This window comes from Bombus huntii, chromosome 6, assembly GCF_024542735.1.
Source record: "Bombus huntii isolate Logan2020A chromosome 6, iyBomHunt1.1, whole genome shotgun sequence".
NCBI classification, from domain to species: domain Eukaryota; kingdom Metazoa; phylum Arthropoda; class Insecta; order Hymenoptera; family Apidae; genus Bombus; species Bombus huntii.
In genome coordinates, this window is record NC_066243.1 from 1151987 (window position 1) to 1174996 (window position 23010).

Here is a 23010-nt window from a genome sequence, read left to right on the forward strand (position 1 = left end):
AAAGTCATCATATTTTACGTTTTATTAACCAGAAATAAAAGCAATCTAACGTTTTTACATTTTCCTTTACCCATTCATATATCATGTGATCTCACAAATAACTCTGATTTCGATTCTCAGAATGTTATGTATTGAAGTAAAGTACGTATATGTAAACTCCTTAGAGTTCAAGTGTGATAGGGGCTTTTCCTGTTTCATGGATAGCACGACTTTCTTTGTTTCACAGACAGAACGACTTTCTTCGTTTTACGAACAGTCATTTTGAGAGACACTCGTTTACCAAACGAACGGACAGAGAGTAACATCAGAGTTTTTTTTTTTTTATTATTTATTTATTTACATTTTACAATTTGTCCAGTAGGACATTTGGTACAATATTATAGCTTAGTGATATAGCAATATAGCATGTGGATGGCTACCCCCAGTGGGATACCATCTTCGAATGACATCAGAGATAGACAAGACCACAGAAGAAAGACTAATTATTTAAAACATTTGAAGATTGACGGAGAAAGATCGGTAACTCAGGACGTTGAAAATCGATTCTCGATTTTCAGACTTCAAAATCGATCAGCTGAATTACCACGCGATTAACGATCTTACATATGTATTATTATATTGGGGAAACAGAAGTAAATACTGTTTTCGGTGTCAATTGGAGAATAAAAGTTTCAGTGCATCGTAACAGCACCGAAGAGAGTAAACACGTCTAGACGCATGCGGACAGTGTATTGATTACTAACCAAAGTAAGAGTACAAAAACCAAAAACGCTAAGAAACGATCAGCAGAAAACGTGTAAAAATTCACATAATAATAATAATTTATTATGTGCTTTAAACTCGTAGCCTGTTACAGAGAGCTTGTTGGGTTCTTATTTCTAATTTCTTACGCTATATTGTATTCTATTCTCAATGCGAGAATCGATTGTAATTTTAATAAATATTAAAAAAAAAAAAAAAAAAGTAAGAGTACAAAAACCAAAAACGCTAGGAAACGATCAGCAGAAAACGTGTAAAAATTCACATAATAATAATAATTTATTATGTACTTTAAGCTCGTAGCCTGTTACAGAGAGCTTGTTGGGTTCTTATTTCTAATTTCTTACGCTATATTGTATTCTATTCTCAATGCGAGAATCGATTGTAATTTTAATAAATATTAAAAAAAAAAAGTAAGAGTACAAAAATCAAAAACGCTAGGAAACGATCAGCAGAAAACGTGTAAAAATTCACATAATAATAATAATTTATTATGTACTTTAAGCTCGTAGCCTGTTACAGGGAGCTTGTTGGGTTCTTATTTCTAATTTCTTACGCTATATTGTATTCCATTTTCAATGCGAGAATTGATTGTAATTTTAATAAATATTAAAAAAAAAATATTATATTCTTACATTGATCTCTTGTTTTCTGTATTTTATCGCTCTTTTATTGTGTTACATTATACCGCTTGATTTTTCCTTGTAAAAATTCACACAGTTAATTTTCCAATCTATAATGGATAATGTTTTACACAAGGAAACTTTGCTGGCGGTTGAAAACACATAAAAGGTAGTACATAAATTGGGAACGTATGTTTTATTGAGATGTTATTTGTTTAAATGTTTTCTTCTGAGATTTTAAAAGGACGCGTAATGAATACAGCATCGACAACAAAGGAACACGCGAAATAAAATATTCGCAGTATATGCAATTCTATGAATCTACAGATTTATACAAATTCGTACAAAAAGAGAAAGGATGGTAACAGAAATTGACGTATGAATAAATTTAACAAACCTAGGAAACACAATAACGAATACGATCTTTTGTCTTTGATGAAAATTATTTTTCATTTTTAACGAAGATGATTTTTTTTATCTTTAATTAATGAATTTGATATTGCATATATTGTCGCATGCAACGTGGTGTGAGCTTTTTGGATGAAACTTGAGTACACTGCATAAAGAGTGTGTAGCAAACGATGTGTAAAAATTACACAAAAACGTATAATCGAAATTTTTATTTTTACTGGTTCTCAGTTTCAACTATTTGCGTTCATTATTCGTTGTTTGATTAATGCAGAACGCATAGTCGAACAAGATGTAATACAAATCTCTTGGAATTTTAAGATATCCTTTCCACCATAGTATTCTACGGTTATAGAGCTTTACAAAATATGCAAAAGAAAATTTCGATTTTTAGAAGTCGACACGGTCGCATACTCGCCTTTAATGCGAAAGTGGTGTAAATCTTAAAAGTTGATCACTTACACTCTATCAAATACTTTATCAAAATGTAGAAAAAAGTCGTAAAGGTCGTAAAGGGTCGACTGAAGGATTCTTACTTGCTCTTATCCGCGAGAAACTAAGGAAAATGTAGTATATCCTTATTACTGTCCTTACAAAATATAGTAACTACGAGACATTGACAGTCAATTTGCAAAAAGCTATTTTTTCACTTGCTGTCCGAAGATTACGCGTAAAGTAATCGCAGTCAAGAGTCGATTGATAAGCGTTCAAAATTTATTTCCTATACATATCCACGAAGCGAGAGAAATTACGCTCAAGTAGCAATTCTCACGCGATGTTTAACTCGTCTCTGAATTATTCACTCAACTTTCTCGATGATTAAAACGGTCCTAATGAACATGTAAATTACTCCGACGTTCTGATATTTAACGAAATCCGTGCCTCGAGTATCTATATTCGAAGGATATACAACAATTCGATGTGCTAACCTCACAATTATACTGTGCATCTCTATGCGCCTGTAGGAAATTTGAAAGTGCAATATTACGCAGAATTTTTTTTTTTATTATTTAATTTATACTTTACAATTTGTCTAGCTGGACATTTGGTAAATTTTTCTAACTTAATATTACACAGAATGCACATAATATGAAACGATATACAGGGTGGTTGGTAACTGGTGGTACAAGCGCAAAAGGGGGTGATTCTACGCGAAAAAAGAAGTCGAAAATATAGAATAACAATTTTTCGTTCGAGGCTTTGTTTTCGAGAAAATCGACTTTGAATTTTCGGTCGGTACGCGTGCACTTTATCGCGTCTCGTTATAACGGATCTCACTGTAGATCGTTGTCTCGATGGAAAAATTAAAAATTTTTATTCTATATTTTCGACTTCTTTTTTCGCGTAGAATCACCCCCTTTCCGCTTCTATCACCAGTTACCAACCATCCTGTATAATAAGATATTCACAGTATAGTGTTTTCTGTAATATATGATAGGTAAAGCAATTTTCTACCGAGCATCCATTTTCCCAATTATGACTTCAAACACATAAATTTGCATGGAAATACACACAGATTATTCGGTAATATATGGTTCGTCAATTATTAATTATTAATATTAGACGTGATCGGTTGGCAGCAAACTATCCAAATCATATTCGCTCTAACGTGTTATCTGTATTTTTGTGCTGCGACCGCGATAATGATCAATTATTCAATCGCAGTGTCATAATCGTTTCATTCGGTCGTCTCTGCTTGCAAGAAAGACAACTGTTCGGGATTTGAAGTGGCCACCTGGTAATTACCACGACGCTTTATGTGAACCAGATGCGATCCTCGGGCAGGACGACCGTCAAGGGTCTACGCTACCCTAGTGCGGACCCATCATAAACAGTGGCCCTATTGTACAGTCAAGATACTTTAGGACCTGACGAAAAGACCCATAAGGCACGAAACTTCTTTATTTTATGGTACATCTCAGGAAGATCGGACACGTGGGTTTCCGCAAGTGTAAGGTCATCCGCACGCGAGCCATCATGAAGGCAGCCAGCCCATCCTCAAACATACGTCTTTACCCAATGATCAGTTAGGAACAGACTTGAGACACACCCACCATGAACCTTCCTCTACGACAGCAACATCACCAAGAGACACTCTTGCACCAGTATTCCAAGAGTCAGCATGTAACCGTATTCAGTCAGTGACTATTATATTTAACAGGATAGCCAGTGAACTAAAGACACAGTAGTCCTCACTTAGTTCGGTTAAGTGCTACAACTAGTACAAATAAAGTGCCGTCTAAATCTAACACTCGAGTTATTTCATCTTCTCCACATTGAACGTTAAGTCATTCGAGGTACGCGATATCGACCGATCGGTTTGACCTGACCGGTTGCTCTTTAGTCGATAATACGCAACAACAACTAACCATTTTATACAGGGTGGTTGGTAACTGGTGGTACAAGCGGAAGGTGGGGGGGGGGGGTGATTCTACGCGAAAAAAGAAGTCGAAAATATAGAATAAAAAATATGGAATAAAAATTTATAGAATAAAAAAAAAAACGTCAATCGAGACAACGATCTACAGTGAGATCCGTTATAACGAGACGCGATAAAGTGCACGCGTACCGACCGAAAATTCAAAGTCGATTTTCTCGAAAACAAAGCCTCGAACGAAAAATTGTTATTCTACATTTTCGACTTCTTTTTTCGCGTAGAATCACCCCCTTTCCGCTTGTACCACCAGTTACCAACCACCCTGTATAGCGCAGATATTGCGATTGCTATATACGTAAACCGTAAGACGATATTATTAAATTGTACGAAGTTTCAGCACTTAAATAAAATTACTCGATTATCCTTTATTTGTCGTTGTATGAAAAATATCCTCAGGATAAAATTAAGTTCTTTCGAAAGAATCTATTTTCTAGAATCTAATAAAAAAGAATTTTCTAGAATCTAATAAAGAATCTAATAAAAAATTATTTTTTCTCTAATCGGTACAGATGTCAGGCGTATTAAGCGTAAATGGCATCACGAAAACAGAAATGTTTTTTATCGAATATTTCTATTACGAGAAATTTGACAATTTGATAGAGGAGAACGAGAGAGAAAAATGTTTTCGTCGATCGTTATTTCTAGGTGTACGAACAACGGCATTCCCGTGTCAGGCTGGAATGTGTCACTAGCACATTCACGGAATTATTGCGGAATTATTGCGGATGATTGTTCTCCGATCGAGCCAATCTCGATGACCCGTTGCTACGGACAAATCAACGACAGAAAAATGTGCACACACACGAAGACGTACTATGATAAGTCTATTGAAGTATTTCGTATAATCCGGTTTCTCCCTTAAATCATTGTTTTTGAAAAATTCAATATTGTAACTTATTTCTTATCGAAATATTTGTGCGATGTTAAATTTCGCCATTGTTTTGGGTCCGCTTTTCATACAACATACAACAAATACAACAAATTACGTTTATCAGGCAAATGAAATGTTTGTTTCTACTAATTAAAATAAATGTTGTAGTATGTTATTAAAAACCAATCGATTCAGTGACATTGTTATAAAGAAACATAGAGTGCAGTAATTTTTAGAATGTCACGATGAGGTATATTAATCTTTTAACCTACGATTTACGTTCGAGAATGACCGTAATATTTACGTTTGGTCCGATCATCGTACTACGGGCTATGCCCGTAGTTGTAGGTTAAAGGGTTAAGAAGAGTCACTGTAAGTAAATGCCCCGCTGGGGGTAGCCACCCACATGATAATCAAACAGCCAAAAAATTCTACCAAATGTCCAAATTGGACAAATTGTGAATGTAAACAATTAAATAAAAAAAAAGCTGTAAATAAAAACAAAAAAATATAGCATTTTGAGGATTCTGATAGTGTATTGTTATGATTAGTCGAACATGAATACTTTCAATGTAGGAAACTTTTGATCAGTTTGGTAAATAGAACTTAATATTTTGTTACATGATAAAAGGGGTGCTTTAATGCAAAGCTTCAAATCAATTAAAATTCTGAAACAGTAGGAATAAAGCTACAACTGTATTAAATTATACATACATGATTTTAAATAAGTACTCCTGTCCATGGATTTTTGGATTTCCTTAAAAAACTTTATTTCGCTTTGAGTCAAGTAATTCTTTGGATTAAAAAGAAAACTATCTTCTCTATACTGTGCAAAATGTCTTGCTGTTTGATATTTTGCTAATAGAAAAAAGTACATGCACAAGGCACTTTACTCCACTTTTTGCGACAGAATGTTTATTTGTAAATATCGTACCGCACATAATATTTAATACATTAAACTTATATCGAATATATCATTAATTTGTAATTTGCTTTATTTTATGTCTTTCGGCCTCAAAATGGAGAGTCGCATTTGTTGCTTGTGCAAATGCAATATATCGCTAATATATTATACCCATTTTTCATATAAATTTGTATATTGAACGTGCACAAACATCTACAGTTTATTTATAACCACATTCCAGCTTGGCCAATACACAAATTAACATCGGCGCAGTTCATCGTGAATACTCAAAGTCGATATATTAAATTTAATAGCACGTTACTCGTTATGCTAATTCGAAGGATATCGCATTTAGCTTGTCAACTTAATCAGTACCTGCAATTTTTCTAACTTCGATATTAAAAGTCTTCGAAGATAAGAAATAGATATTAACATAAATGCCGAAATACAAATACACAATGCCTATTTTTCTCATAAATCTACGAAGTGGAGTTTGATTGAAAGCGGATTTGTTGGTTTCGTCTGCGCCAACGAACGTATTATTCCACTCGTATAATAGATACATGTTTGTTGTCGCAGCAAACTCGATAGTTGCACGATGCCATAAATTAACCTCCAAGGATTAGAAACGATTATCCCGCAAAATACGAACGCGTTATTATCGCATACGGCTTCAGATGGCCAACTATTTCTATTTAAGCCAATTCTATTAAATGACGTACGACACTGACGCGCATCTGTTAATTACACGTATTTTCCATACAACTATCTCTACTTATGCCAATTCTCTTAAACGACATATGATATTGGTTATTCGGTAAATTCTAAACCTTGTCAAGCTCACGTTTTTGCTGATAATGAGAAACAACAGGAATTCCATCACGAATGGAATAATGACACTATCTGAGGTGTAGTAAGTTGTTGTCCTTGATGATTACAGCTGCTGGCTGAAGATGTAGAGAGTCGCTATAAACTACTGCTGCTTTCTTCTCATTTATGTGCAATGGAAGAAAAATCGGATTACAGGCGCCGGGATTCGAACCCGGGTCCCGAACGTTCGTAACCTAAGGCGCTAACCACTGCGCTACCGTCGTCCGGTACAAGTACAAGCTGCCACAACGAGTTATCAGTGCAAAGACGTTTATACAAAATCGTCGAACGTCTTCGTCAAGACAAATTGCAATTTTTAAAAGAGGAGATCTAAATAAAGAAAGAATATGTAAGAATGTAAAGCGCCGACACATAATATAGCATGGCTACGTCGTACCGTCGCGTATCGGTACACATCATTACAAAAATTCACCGTTTATTGTGAATACCAAAATGTATTTAAAATTGTATCTTGGGTTAAATAAACATCATTAAAAAAAAAAAAGTGTCGAGTGCCGCCATATATCCAATGGCAGAGGATTGTTGTACAGGACGGTGTCTGTTCGCTGAAATTGTATTTTTGAAACGTGTTGGGATAAAGTTTGAGTCTTAAGACTTATCCGTCAATCCCATACTTAACATGGGAGATAAAATGTCATTTAGACGACGACGCAGGAGTAAAGTCACCCTTGTATTCATGTTCCGTTCTCCGAAAGTTTGCCGTCAGTTGTTCCAGGGCTGCAGGTAATTCTTTCAAGCAGCCAAGTCTGGAACAACTTCCATTCTCAAGAAAATTGATAAAACGTCGTCGACGAGCGGCGTCGACGCAACAGTAAGGTCAGCCTCGTATTCGTGTAATTTGCAAATTTTTGTTCTGCATTGTTCTACGGATGTAGGTACGTGTTTCGAAGGACGAACCCTTTACCGTGTATTATCGTCGTCAAAATGGAGGAAAATGTCCATGGTTCTATGGCTACGGTTTCTTCAAATTATTTCCTAAATTGAATACGATAATATAATACAATATAATATAATAATACATTTTGGAACAGTATTTTGGAACAACGTTTAGAACAATCTAGAACGACTTTTACGCGTTCGATTCTAAAAAATAAAAAAAAAAAAAAAAAAAAAAATGGGGTCTTGTGAACGAGGTAGAACAAGCGTTGAACGACTTGGAACAAGACAAAAAGATAAGAGATTTAAAGAACCAGGAGCTAATCTCATACAGGCTACTCATTTGTATACATTCATACTCATACTACCATGTACTCATACTACTACTGATATACTCATGTATGCTCATTTGTTCATGTTGAACTTGTGCATTAACTATTCTCTCATCGATTTCGATGATTTTTAAATATGTCGTAGAAATTGGCATTTTGAATAAATTTAAAATAATTAAATAAGTTAAATAAGAAATTAAATAAGTCCTCTAACGAAAACGTCGGATTCTCTTAATTTTCTGTTAATTAAGAACGTATCTTACGTTCAGTGTAAATAGTGTTAAATATCGACCGATGAAGCAAACCTGGACGAAATTTACATTGAAAATATTATTTGTTAAATAAGTACTTTAAATAATACTACTTGTCAACTTAATGATTAATATATTGTAATTAATATTCTTTTTTTTTATTTGATCAAGCGAATGGATTTAAAGCTAAGCGAATATTTGTCAAAGTGATGGATTAGAACATTGTCCATTTTAGAAAATCGTGGGAATTTAATGAAATGTCTAAATAAGAACAAATTTCACATATAATATGAGTTGTTTGCAACTTTGTTAAGAGATTACGACAAAAATACAAAATACCAGTTCCCGTGATTGATCGATGCATTTACTTAAATGAAGCAAACCAAGAATAAACCTAACATAATTATCGCTATTTTGTTTATCAACATAATCATGGTTTTTTGCATTGGATAAAGCTACAAAAAATGGGAATATAAATCAAGAAAAGGGTTTGAGAAAAAGTTTTAATGCCTGTTTCAAATTAAAATGTTTCGTCTATAATGTTATAATTAATCCTCGTTGTGACTAATTTTTAAAGTTCTTTTCTCTTGATATTTCAGTGGCTGGGTTTGGGTATCATGGCGGTAGGTGTATGGGCTTGGACCGAAAAGGACACATTCAACAATTTGTCCAGGCTCACAAATGTTGCGCTCGACCCAGCATTTATCCTCATTCTAGTCGGTAAGTAGTGATTTATATTAACTCTTCAGAACTCTATTTATTTGAATGAAAGTTAATCGCCGATTAAGTGAAATTTTGCCGATTGAATTCACTTTTCTAAATACATCAGCTCCTATCGTGTGAACGAAAAATAATAGGTACATAATGAGGGAAGTTGATGAGCCCCATTATTTTTTTTTTTTTTTTATTTGGTAGATTATTTACAATCAATTCTCGTTGAGAATTTTAAGTAACTTCATTTGGTACAATAACTTGGTTTATAATAATTTATATTATGTTGATTCTAGTTGAATCTAATGCTTCAATCTAAAGAGTATTTTCTTCTTAATCCGCGGAGAACGTACCTCTTGTACCAATAATAAATGTTAAAATAACGCACGTAATAGTTATTTGCTGAAATAATTTCCTAATGCGGTACACATTTTGATTGATTATGTGGATGTCTGCGAATCTCATCCAATACTGAAGCACAGACGGATCTGGTCCGTCGTGTCAAGTAGTTGGGTGACTAATGGGTTATGGTGGTTGTTGACTCTCGTGTTATATCTGCTTCTGAACTTGTGTATTTCTTCTTTGACTGTGGGGATCTTGAAGTCGCGGTGGATTGTTTCGTTGGTGACATACCAACGTGCATCTATTAAGGATCCCAGTGTTTTTGCTTGAAATCCTTGAAGGATTTCTATATTGTTACTCGCTGTTCCCCATAGTTGGATCCCATAGGTCCAGACAGGTTTTAGTATAGCTTTATATAGCATTATTTTGCTCTGAGTGCTTAAGTTGGAGCGACGACCAACGAGCCAGTAAAATTTGTCAAGTTTAGCCTTGAGTTGCTTCGATTTGGCCATGATGTGTTGTTTTCATGTCAATCTTCTGTCCAGAGTATCTGACCAGATATCTGACTGAGAGCCCCTATTATACGAATTATTCGTCCTCCAAATTCAGAGAAATGAAATTCCACTGTATTCGTTTCGGTCAATTCAACTTTGCCCAATCGTGTGAACAAAGACGTATCAATATTTTGAAGATTAGTTGTAATGAAGAGTAGTTTTTCAAGCTTTTCTGATAATGCAACAGGAAAACGTTTCAAACAAAAGTTGACCTACTTTGAAACAGCTACAAATTGCAGTACTTAAAACCGCCAAGAAATGCTTCTTCCTGTAAAAAAGCATAGTCATCTTCACTTTTTTTTTCAATGGTACGATGTATTTTTGATTTCATACATCAACATACATACATCAATTCAACAACTCAATACTATGATCTTCGAATGATCCTGACTTCAGAAATGAAATCCTTGATTTATAGAATTAATGAAATTTAGTTCAACAGAGCGTTGGATAGGATGTTTGAAATGACGTTTATGTTGTGAACAAAATATTGCAATAGTAAAAATTACTGGCGGATCCTTTCCCTAGATTTATCCCCGATAAATTTTTTATGGCGGCAGATATTCAGTTGAAAGCACCAGCCCATCGCTAGGAAAGATCCCATCACTAGGCATACCGGTAAATAAACAAAGAGCTTGTTACTTGTAGTCTTAAATAAAAAATGTTCAAATTCGTGGATGGTCAAAAGGCGAACATTTGGTACACGTAACTTGCCATTTCATTCCACATAATTACAAAGAGAAGAAACTATTTGCGCAGAAAAGTAACTTGCTAATTAAAGTTCTCGTTAAAAGAAGTCGGAAAATGAGTTTTGGCCCATCTCGTATTTAGCTTCCATGAACAATTGGCCAAAAGATGCGTACTAATTATTTTTTACCAGGCGAGGGTAATTTCAACGTGCTTTTAGGGTATCGCGGACAAGTTACTTGCACTTCCGGTGCGTTTTTCCGTGCTTTTTCTCGAGAAGGTGGACTACACTTACACGGAACGCATCTTTTCGCGAGGATCTGGAATTTTTCTCGAGGTCAGCTGTAATTAAGCAGTTCTTAATTAACCTTTTCAAGACACTGAATTTAAAAATCTTAACTAAAACGACTCAAAAATAGCTCATTTTCTTTGAGAAAGTATCGTAAACTTTCCAACGAAAATTCCCATCTGTTGCTTTTTCCTGCGGTCGATAAAAATCTTTTAAAGAATTATCTTGTTGCAAAAAAAAGAGGCATTGGTCAAATTGATAAATTTGTAAAATGTAAAGTGTAAAAACTGTTTTATATTGAAATAGTCTCGCGAAAATTATTTCATATCGTAACTGCATCTGTCTGACTTGAACAAAAGCAAACGACTCATCGTAGAAGTTAAGTAGTTGATCGTGACGTGTAAAAAGTTATGTTTTACATTAGTTCTAACAATATTGAAATAATTATAAGTTTATTTCGTTATTATTAGGCTACAGATTTCTACAAGTAGGGAAACGGAATGGAAATAACAATTTCTTTCATCTATTAAATATTATAATAAATATTTTTCTTTCAATATTTTATATATTATATTTTCGTGTACTATATACATTGTGTGTAATTTTACATTTTCAAATTTTTCAAAATTACGTGAAAGTCCGGTTTAAGTTCAACTTTAATTATTATAGAAGAAATAACAACTTTTTCTGAAATACTCTGAATACATTGCATTGTATCATATACCATAAACCGATTAAATCGTTTATTTGATATTTCGAAGTACATTATGCAACGTGAATTCTGTGTTCGTCCTTTCGTACCATCTGGCGTTGTAGGAATTTTATTAGAAACAGTAAAGTCCGTGAAATTTGCACGTCCAAATGCGAATTTTTATAAACAGTGCTCGTGCACATTTGTCCAACCAAAATTTTTGTTTGTCCAGCTGTAAAAAAAAAAGTTATCGTTAAAAGTTTCCATTTGGTGCTATCCTTTTTTGTGTAGTTTAGCCAATTGAAAATATTGAGTGGACAAACATGAACAAATCGTGGACAATCATATCCTACTGAAAAATCAATGAAACATTTCATGCAGCGCTGATGTCAAACTTTTTACGTTTTTATTTGGTGATAGCTTTTTTTTTGAGAAGTGGTAAATTTTAGTTGAACAAATGTAGACAACCAAATCGCGGACACATCTATACCATTCGCTTTTTCTTTTGCGTTTTTTTTTTTTTTGTAAAAATTCACGTTTGAGGTGGCAACTTCGTAGACTCGAAACAGTAAATTTCAAAGCTCGCCAAAAAGTAATCTAATGGCAATAAGTGAGGTCATGAAACTCGCATCACAGCTTATACATCCATACGATTGTCGAATTTTTATAGTATTTCAATTTGGCTCTTTTATAAGCTCTTTTGGCCTTTTTATAGTATTTCAATTTGGCTCTTATCTTAGTAAACGAAAAACGTTTGTAATATTTCAAGAAAATATTCAATATGAAATCATTCAAACCAATAACAATTTTTCCACATTTAGCAAAAACTTGAGATATTTTTTTAACGTTAAAAAATTACAATTGGATCGGAAATAATGAAAAGAATGCAACAGATTTGTTGTGATTGTGAGATGGACAATCATCGTATCGATACTACATTGGTATTCGTTGTTGATATAGTTTCGTATAATTTTTAATTGGAAAAATTGTAAGTAATTCGCGCAATTCATAGTAATACACATTTAGCGCCGATTATCAAGAAATTTTCGTTGAAAAGATTATTTCACGAAAGCAACTCCGCAGTTCATTTCTGACAAACCTCACGTCGCCAGTTCAATAAACCTCATTTGTGTCGTCGATTTGAAACCATTGCACGTGCTGCATTACCATGCCTTCGTACCACCGTTAGCACATACAAGCTCATACACGCGTATGTAAAGCCACAGATACTCGCATGTACGAAAAAAGTAATAAATAATTTGGCAGAACAAAAAGATTTCCTCGGGTGGTGTACAAAAGTATTAATTAATGAGAGCATTAATTAGCAGAACAAGTTGAAGAACTTAGATGTAAGAACCATAAGAACAAACATTTGCATATAGATCTAATGTCAACTTTAGGAGAATTCTCAACGCGAGAATTGATTGTAATTTTAATAAATTAAAAAAAAAAAAAAACTTTAGGAGAAGATGTGAAGATATCGTGTTAAAAAAGACGGATGAAGAAATTTAAATAAGTCATGACGTGTAGCATTAAGCATCAATTAATTAATCGTAGACATATTAGCCGTGTCAATTCAAATAAACGTATCTCGACAAAAGATGGTTTTGTGAAAAATGGCTTTTAGCATTTAGCAACCAAGCATCGACTTGCCTCCAATTTCTTATAGTATAAGCCTTTCGGACACTCGGTATAACTGTTAACTTATTATTTTGTATTAATTATATTATTGCGTCGTTATAATTCTTGCGAATAATTTACTCTTCTTCCGAGTATTTTACATGAATAAATAATTTTAATTTTTTATTTCGACGATTAGTCGTTCTTTTGATAGTCCGGGTCAAGTGTCTTATTTTGTATGAAATTAGTAAATGTTTTATAACATATTATGTAAGTATATGTCGGGTTTGTCGGGTCAGCGCTAGTTCTAGGGGCGCGTTGCGTAACTTCGTTGGGACAAGCCATCGTAGTTGTTCAATGGAGATTATATTTACAATTATATGTACAAGTGTTGATTTAACAGGGTTTAACAATTAATCGTGATTGTTAGACACTCTTAAAGTAAAGACAATGTTCTTAGGTTCAAACGAATCCACGGTCAACGGGAATACTCTTTGTACAATTGAATATATTTTGAAACTCAAAGTAACGTTAGCTGTGACGCACGGTATCTTTCTGACTGACTGACCTGACGTTGTGAGTAAACTCTCCAAGGTGATCACAAGAATAAAAGACTGACACGATCACATTTGTCGATTGCGTATTGACCGGAGTTATCAACAAAATTCCAGGCGCCGTTACTAGGCACACCCGCGTAGGCACACCCGTCATTGCTCCTGCCCCGGGGCTTGTTTCTTAATACAGCGTGTGTCCCTCGATATTGGTACTTCTACTGTAAGTAAAAACGCTCATCCCGTGACCGTGGCTATGTTCGGCGACCAGTTGTGTCAGCTCGAGCCCAAGCCCACTGTCACAAACCTTGGGCAAACATGATCAGATCGTATCGCAACAACTACTTCTAAGTTCTATTATTTAAGTACAGCTATAATGAATAGTTTAGACCAAAGTATTGGGATCTCCCCAAAATTCCAAAAGAAAGGCCCGATGTCCCTACATCTCCGACATATGTAACATACTATAACATATTGTATCATAAAAGAAAGTTTGTAAGAGAAGCGTTACTGCAAAATGTCAAGAAATAAAAATATCAGATAAAAGGCAAAGAAGAACCGTCTTAAAGAGAAAACTGAGAATTGTAGGTTGCAAGTATTCATCCACCCTGCGAACAGCATAAGAGGCTAGCGAGGGTTGTTTTATGCGACATAGTTGCAAATGTGTTAACAAGTGCATGGACGAACCTGATACGAAATTAGGGATTCGCTAGGATTATTGTTTCCAAGGACGAATCTGATGCGAAATCACGAAGGTTCTAGGACGAAGTCACGTGCGGACGAACCTGATACGAGGTCAAGGAGTCACAAGAGATTGAAGTTGAAGCTTCGTAAACGAACCAGCAGTCACTAGGATCGATAGCGTAGGCGAACCTGATACGAAGTCCAGGATATTATCTTCCATTTTGTTCAGTGACGAAGCAGTATTCACTAAAAGTGGAAAAATAAATTATCATAACGAACACGTTGGGTTATAACACGCTAGTTTGCAGTCGAGACGTCAACGACAATTTTCTATTAACGTGTAAGATGGAATTATGCCACAGACAGTCTTTAATTATCTCTAACTTGAGAACTAGGGTCCATAGCATATACAGTAGAAATAAAAATAGACTAACATTTGTCTTGATACATGCTTAGAGACGTTCGACTATTTATACCTGTTTCTTATACACGGACACGTGCTGCAATAAATGTAGAAATAACAGTTAACTACATACATAAACAATACGTGGGACGATATTGAGGTATTTTTCTTATTGCTGCATCATGTTGGATACACAGGATAAAATTGTAGACTAGCATCGTTGACATGTTCTGATATTCGAGAGACTCTGTGAAACACTGTAAATCGGATTACTAGAGATATACAGAGAGATTCCAACCAGAGAGAGTAGAAGGTAGAAGGTAGCGAGTCACTCTTGAGCGGTTAACCACGGTGTAGCTAAACGTAATGGCGAGAATCAGCGGATGTCCTACAAGCCAAACATCCCGACAGAGACGGACTACAGGTTCTTGAAACCGTGCAAGGCTAAATCTAATATGCACGTGATCTGGACCACTGCTTCTGAAGGAGCAAACATCGAACGAGGATCACGGTGGATGTTGGAAAAGCAAGTACGATTTCCGGATAATCGTTTCTTTCAACCTCATTCCATTCCTCTTGCCGATGGTGAAAGCAACTCATCCAAGCAATTATGTCTGAGATATTTATCTTTGAAAAAGAGATGTATCTTGGCATCTTCCTTCATATTTAGAGGAATTTGTTTCGTATTTCTTATTATCGCTTCCTCTGAACAGCTTTTGCTGCCAACGGAAACGATATTTTCCTTTCTTGATGTCTGAGAAATAATTTTATTAGCTGCAGTTGTAGTCCTTTTTATCTTTTATCGATACAGTACGGGAATTACATACTTCTAATTTATAAAGTAGAAAATCCTTAAATAAGGAACAAGCGATATTTGATTCTGCGTTGTGAAAAAGGTAGTAATTGTAAAAGTTTCAGATGCTTAACATAATAATCAAAATATTTGTTAGTATATATTATTTACACTTCTGCTGTTCTCACTTCCTTGAATTAAAATTGTGATAATACCTCCAATTGAAAATATTTATATATCGATCCTAAATTGCATTATTTTATACATATTTTATACAACGAAATCCGCATACACAGTCATCAATGAGGTTTGATCGCATATGTGTATGTATCACATATGTATAATGAAGTTTGAGTTACCAGCACATTTGTGTACCTAAGTGTTATTTACTATTATTCTTATTATCCTTGTAATGTTTATATCCTTATGTATACATATAGCACTTAATGAATAATTGAAATTAATATTTTTGTGTAAACAAGCCGCATTGAATGAAAGCGTCGTACCTTTTACGACATACATTTTACTATTATTTATTATTATTATTATTATTGCTTAGTCCGTGCCTTTCGGTTTTACATCTCTTTTATCTATTTCGCTTCTTATATATCTACCTCCCCTCTTATCAGCTCTATTATATTGCACTCCCTTAATTAATCTATCTCTAAAAACTAACAACTAAAAACTATTGCAACTTTGGGCTTTTGCCTCCTTGCTGTGCATCCTTCTTGTCGTTCCTCCCCGTCTTGTATTGCCTTTCTCTTCTCTATTATTGCTTTTAGTTCTGTTAGTCCTTCTTCAGTCTCACTTAGTGTTTTTTCTATGTGCTTTGGTCCTCTCGTTATTTCACATTCTTTTATTACATGTTTCAGGTCTTCTTTTTTCCTTTTACATAGTCTGCATCTTTTTCCTCCCTCTTGTTTCCAGTATTCCCTTGCTTTGGTTTCGTTTCCACATCTGAATCTTGCTAATATTCTTCTGTCCTTTCACTTCATCCGCCCTTCTAAGTACTTTGGTAACTCTTCTTTGGCTATTTTTCTGTAATGTATGTTATATTTGCTTTCTTGTTCTCTTCTGCTTCTTTCTTTCTTCTTTCTTCTTTCTTCTATAATTTGGTCTGCTGTCATCCTTTCTTGCTCTTCTCTTGCTTCTATCTGTGTCCCTCCATTTCTCACCTCTTCTAGTCCCTTCTTTCTCTTTCTTGCTCTTTTCCCTTCCTGGCCATTTCCCCAATTTCTCTCTCTTTCCTTTCTACACTCCTTTACTAGTTCCTTTTTTGATTCTATGGCTTTCTCTTCGTACCTTGCTGCTCTTTTTAATGCTTTTTCTTTGATTTCTATTAGCTTGCATTCTTCTATCAATATATAATTTGGCGTTGTCATATCTAAACCTAAGATCCATTTCACATATCTTCTTTGCATTCTATCCAGTCTTTCTTCCATGTTCCAGCCCCATACCTCTGCTCCATATTTATTATTATTCTTATTATCCTTGTAATCCTTATATCCTTATGTATACATATAACACTTAATGAATAATTGAAATTAATATTTATTCTTTTGTGTAAACAAGCCGCATAGAACGAAAACGTCGTACCTTTTACGACATACATTTTACTGCTTCGCTTATTATACCTCTGTCTCCGATTGTATAAATTACACATACATATATCTCCATGAATGAAATAGCAAATCAGTAAGAATAGGTTTTATTTTATCACATTAAAGTTCAATTGCAACAAATCTTTTTTATGCAATGTCTTCAAAGGAAATTTAATATTGTACAAAAAAAAAATGCCTGTCATTGTGGCTGTCAACCGCAGCCAACCGCAAATTTATAACGTTGAGGTGCATTTTTATGTGAAATAATGGAGCATTGTACATTGCACGACTATTAATATTCTTCATTGTGGAAAAGTCGGTATTCGGCTTCAAACTTATTACTTTAGTTTGCATTGTTCGAGGCTGTTGACTGCTATTGATTCTGATAGATGACTAAGTTGCGTGGGTGGAGTCGATCGTTTACAAAAAATATTAAAGTTTGATAGAGTGTGGCACCCTTTTCGAGGCGTTGCTGCCTGTGATTTGCAAGGCTCTGAAGAAAGCAGGTAATTTGTTTCAGGCAAACTTTCTTCTTTACGTAGCAAGCTAAAGACACTTTTTACAGTCTGATTGAATCAGGCTTCTCTATTGTCTCTCGTTCGGTCCACAGAATTATTTATAACACTTGGATTTATGTGGTTCCTCTCCAATCGCATTAGGTTACTGCATTTTTGAGATAAAACTAGAATGAATATCTTTTCACTATAGCGTCAAAGTTGTTTTGCAAACACAAGAGTAACAGTTCCTCTAATGTGGTTCTTGCTTTGTCTTCGTAACTTGTAACATATTGAAAGGACAGACTTAACAATAATTCACAATAAAACAGAAGACAAAGATCTTTCTACGTCAAGCGTGATGTTTTAGCTGTATATTGGATATGTATATTATACAAAATATATGTACAATATGCAATATATTGTGCAATACTGTATAAAAGTGCTCGGTTGCATTTAAAGGCAACAAAGCTAAACTATAGCAAGTAATAATTTTAACTTTCAAATATCTTTGCGTCTATGAAATATCCTTCCATCGTTTCCTCTTATCGACGATTTTAGCAGATTGCTATTTGAGTTGTCTTCGTATTTATTCTTTACAAATCTAACTTAAGTTGCCAGAGATAAATTTTCCTCCCTGATTTTTGAAGATAACTCATTGACTAATATAACAGTCCTTAATTCATATCTTGTTGTACTTTTTGATTATTTTTTAGGCATCACAGTGTAATTCATTTCACTTGTTTCTCACAATAATGTGCTTGCATAAAATTTCCATCTGCTGTTTGTCCCAGCAAAAGAAACGAGGACAATTTAATTAAAGTTTTCACAAACTCATGTTTCCCATTTTCAAGAACACATGTTACAAAATTCGATTTGCTGGTCGAACAATCAGACCTGAGGGAAATTTTGCCACGTTGCTATGTGTGCCCACCTCCTCTCCTCCTCCATCAGCGAAAGAGGAACCTAGATTGAAATACTTACTAGCCACACTAGTAGAAATTTTTGGTAATTGGAATAGTATATGCTAGCAATTACAATGTTTGGTAACAATTATTGAATAATTATTCGATAAGTAGTCATATGGTGGCTTACGGAAGTTTCGAAGTCTCCTACAAACTTTTCATGTATTTATTATAAAAAACATTTTGATATTTCATTAGCACTGTAACGAGACATGGCTATCGTGACTGTATTAATAAAATTTGGAACGGATCTAAAAATGTACATAGAAGTTACAAGATATTTATTGGAAGCATACACTTTGCAAAAGTCAGCAAAGTATATTTGAACAGACAGTTGTTCATTTTGTACAAGCCACGATATTCAGTGAGACTATCTTTATGACTAGTAATTTTTCATGAATGCCTTGTAATTTCTACATACAGGTAATTTCTATAAAAGAAGTCGAAAATATAGAATAAAAATTTTTTTTTTAATTTTTCCACGGAGACAACGATCTACAGTCATAACGTCATAACGAGACGCGATAAAGTGCACGCGTACCGAGCCAAAATTCAAAGTCGATTTTCTCGAAAACAAAGCCTCGAACGAAAAATTGTTATTCTATATTTTCGACTTCTTTTTTCGCATAGAATCACCCCCTTTCCGCTTGTACCACCAGTTACCAACCACCCTGTATATCTCCATGAATGAAATAGAAAATCAGTAAGAATAGGTTTTATGTTATCACATTAAAGTTTAATTGTAACAGAAGTCTTGAAAGAAGATTTAAGTCTTAAGTTAAGATTTGAGTCTTTCGTGAACAACGGTATTTAACTTTGTCGTTGGAAAAACAGATACAAAAATAGTGCATTACGTCTTCCTTTGTCTTTCATACGATAGGTTTTCAAAAGGCAAGTTAAAATATTTGATCAATTAATGGATTTTCGATATAAATAGTTTATTCAGTTCCATAGAGAATGCCAATATGGATCGAGTAATATATCGTAAAATGTATTACAAGTTCTATTTAAAAAAGGAGAAAATTCACCTTCCTATGTACTCTATCTACGTTTCTATTTTCTTTTTATCTTTCTATCTGTTTATTACTAAAGCTTATTGACATCCTAAAAGCATCCTTAGCTAAAAGCTACTGACATCAAATTATGTCTTCTGCAAAGCCATTTAAGTTTCTTTCGAAATATTTTCTGGTATCATAAATAGTTCAAGAAATATTGGCAGGGATCGATTTAAACGCAACACTTTAAATATTTAAAAAATAACCAGACAAGACATATTTTACAGTTTAACTACGAAGTAGAAAATAGATCGATTACACGTGTAGTAATTAAAGTTTCTATTTAATTGTACATTTTTTATTACAAATTTTATTTAAGTTTCCTAGTTACGTAGAATTACATATGAGGGATTCTCTCTAGGAACATGAATTTGTTGCATAATTCCACTTGGAGAGTGAAGCTGCTAGTCGAGAGACAGTTTACAATACGGAATTTCCAGCAATTAACGGTATCTCAACATCCACATCCGACGGTTGTGGCCCACGTACTTACCGAGCTCCTTGATACTACGAGTAAAGTTAGAACGTAGCAATTAGTATTACAGACGAGGAGCAGTTGATAATTATTGAATGGCTTGGTAAATTCGTAGCATTCCGGACAGTCGATGAATTTCTAGCAAGTGAAGGAGTGCCAGCTTCGGTCATTGTCCCTGGTTAGACATTAAATGTAGCACAAGCAGTAAACAAAAATATCTGGGATTGATCAATGAACAAGACGTTTCTCCACGATAGACCTGTATGTCGATAAAGTGTTAAGAAGAAATTGACTTTAGACTGTTTGCTATTTTATATCTTTTATATCTTTATTTTCTACGATCGATAATAATACGTTATTTGCTTATGAATTTAGTTTACGACTTATTATTCGCTAGGTTTCGCCCGCAAACTTCGTTCGCGTGGATTCTTAAATATAAGGAACAATCTTTAAGCGAATGAATTTTTATAAATGACTTTAGACTGTTTGCTATTTTATATCTTTTATATCTTTATTTTCTACGATCGATAATAATACGTTATTTGCTTATGAATTTAGTTTACGACTTATTATTCGCTAGGTTTCGCCCGCAAACTTCGTTCGCGTGGATTCTCAAATATAAGGAACAATCTTTAAGCGAATGAATTTTTATAAATGAAATACTCACATATTTTTTTATATTAACGGTGGAATTATTCTTCGTAATAAAAAGTATTAAATCACAAAAAGATTTCAGAACAAGTACAGTGTTAACAATAACTATCGTTCCTCCTTCATCTGTACCAAACATGCGAGCGCATATAATTTAGATGCCAGGCTATTTCTCAGCTTCTAGAAAATGGATCAAAATGAGACGTATCCTATTTTCCTTCCCGGGTAGAGAAAACTCCATCAAAGTTCGCTCAGTAGCTTTTACGTGACGCGAGTACAGACAGACAAAAATTCCAATAATTAGCTTTTTGGCCTCCATAATTTATGAGTTGTCTCTGGATGATTGTTCTATTTTTCTTTTTTATTCGATGTACAAATACAACCCTTCTTTATTATATGCATAAATAGATGCATAGATCATTTATTATACACAGTCCTCGCCTATTGGCTTAGGACAGTCTTCTGGTTTTTACATCTTTCGCTTATATCCTACGCTTACTTGCCACACTATCACACTCTCGCTCTCTCCGTTCATTCTTCTCCACCTACACTTTCATTCACACGAAGCGTCCTGTTTTGCGACCAAGTTTTCAGGACAGAAAAAACAACTAAAAACAAAATCGCATAAAAGCTCCGCTCTCCAGCGGCTTAAATCCAAAAAATATATTTTCGACTTCTTTTTTCGCGTAGAATCACCCTTTTCCGTTTGTACCATCAATTACCAACTAACCTGTATATTTCATTAGTGGAAAATTTTTCTTAAGAAAAATACTGGCATTTTGTGCTAAAAAAATCCGATTATCTTCCTTTATTATTTGTTACAAGGGAGTAATTAAGTATTTTTATTGGATAGCAATTCAATAAATAGACGGTTCATGAATCCTTAATTGATTTAAATGGAAAAATTCAAGAGGGAAGAGGTTTTAATAGTTTCTGTGTAAAATGTACCATATTGGAAATTAAATGGATTTCTGTATAATCATTCAGCTAGTCCATTTGCAATCGGAATCGAACATGTGTGTTCAGGACTCCCCTCCCGCCGCCTCGCGATTGTTATCAGTGTTATCAGTTGCTAAACAACATAGTGAACACGAGAGAAATGGGAAGTTCTCTTGCAAATGAAATTGGTAACTCTGTACCATTTAAAACTACCTTTAGACTTTTAACGACAATTTTTCTGCTTTCTATTATCTTAAAGCTACGGCTGAGTTCAATTGTGTGAAACGCTCTGTACGTCTAACTTTAGACATTGTATTCTAAGTATGATTTATTGCGAAACAAAACGATCCTAGGAGGATAAGGACAGAAAGATTCCTTGAATAAAAGATAAGATAATGATCAGCCTTATGTACACAAATAAAGATAGAGCGTAACAACAGATAAATTGAAAACGTAAACTTAGCGTAAACGAAGTATCAGTGAAACTGATAAAATATAGCAGATGATAAAATATTCAGACTTAACTCAAATAATCGTTCCTCTGTTATAGGTACAGTGACATTTATCATTGGATTTACGGGATGCGTTGGCGCACTCAGGGAAAATACGTGCCTCCTAGCTACGGTATGTATTTGAACATCTAATGAAGCGTTTGTGGATTGCTTTAATTATCTGTAAGCACACGAAGATACATAGCTTCTCGTGTGTATACTACCGCTCAAACGTATGTGGACACTTGCTTACCTTTGACAGAATGTAATTGTAACATACGAGCATTCATACGATGCGAGCATTCACGGTGCGACACGCGACAACCCAATACCCGAACGACAAACACCCGGTCTTTATCTTCATTTTTGTCGTGGGTCCAACCTTTATCGGTCCTTTACAGGTGGTACCGTAACTTCTAAATTACCTAAAAAAGGTAGGTAGAGGAATACAAAGAAGAAAGAGGGATGTTTCGATACTGTAAATTCGAATACACTGTCTATTTGTAAAAAGTAGCAACTCTAGGATACTATCTAGACGCAGACAGACGTCATGTCGTCGCTCGTGCGTCTCGTGTGACGACGAAGGCGAAACAAAAGGGGAGAGAGAGATAAGTAGAACCGAGACTCACTATGATGGTTTATTCTTATCGCTACTCCAACAT

General features: G+C 34.5%; 1 protein-coding gene across 4 annotated transcripts in view; it reads left to right on the plus strand.

The window, feature by feature from the left end:
• The window catches only part of LOC126866470 (tetraspanin-5), a 123948-nt gene that overhangs the window by 69701 nt on the left and 31237 nt on the right, over positions 1-23010 (plus strand). For all 4 annotated transcript variants that reach the window (XM_050620074.1, XM_050620073.1, XM_050620076.1 and 1 more), the window contains 2 exons: positions 8952-9072; positions 22408-22481. In XM_050620074.1, the coding sequence (XP_050476031.1) occupies positions 8970-9072; positions 22408-22481 (177 nt within the window). In that variant the 5' untranslated portion in view covers positions 8952-8969. The remainder of the gene's footprint in view (positions 1-8951; positions 9073-22407; positions 22482-23010) is intronic.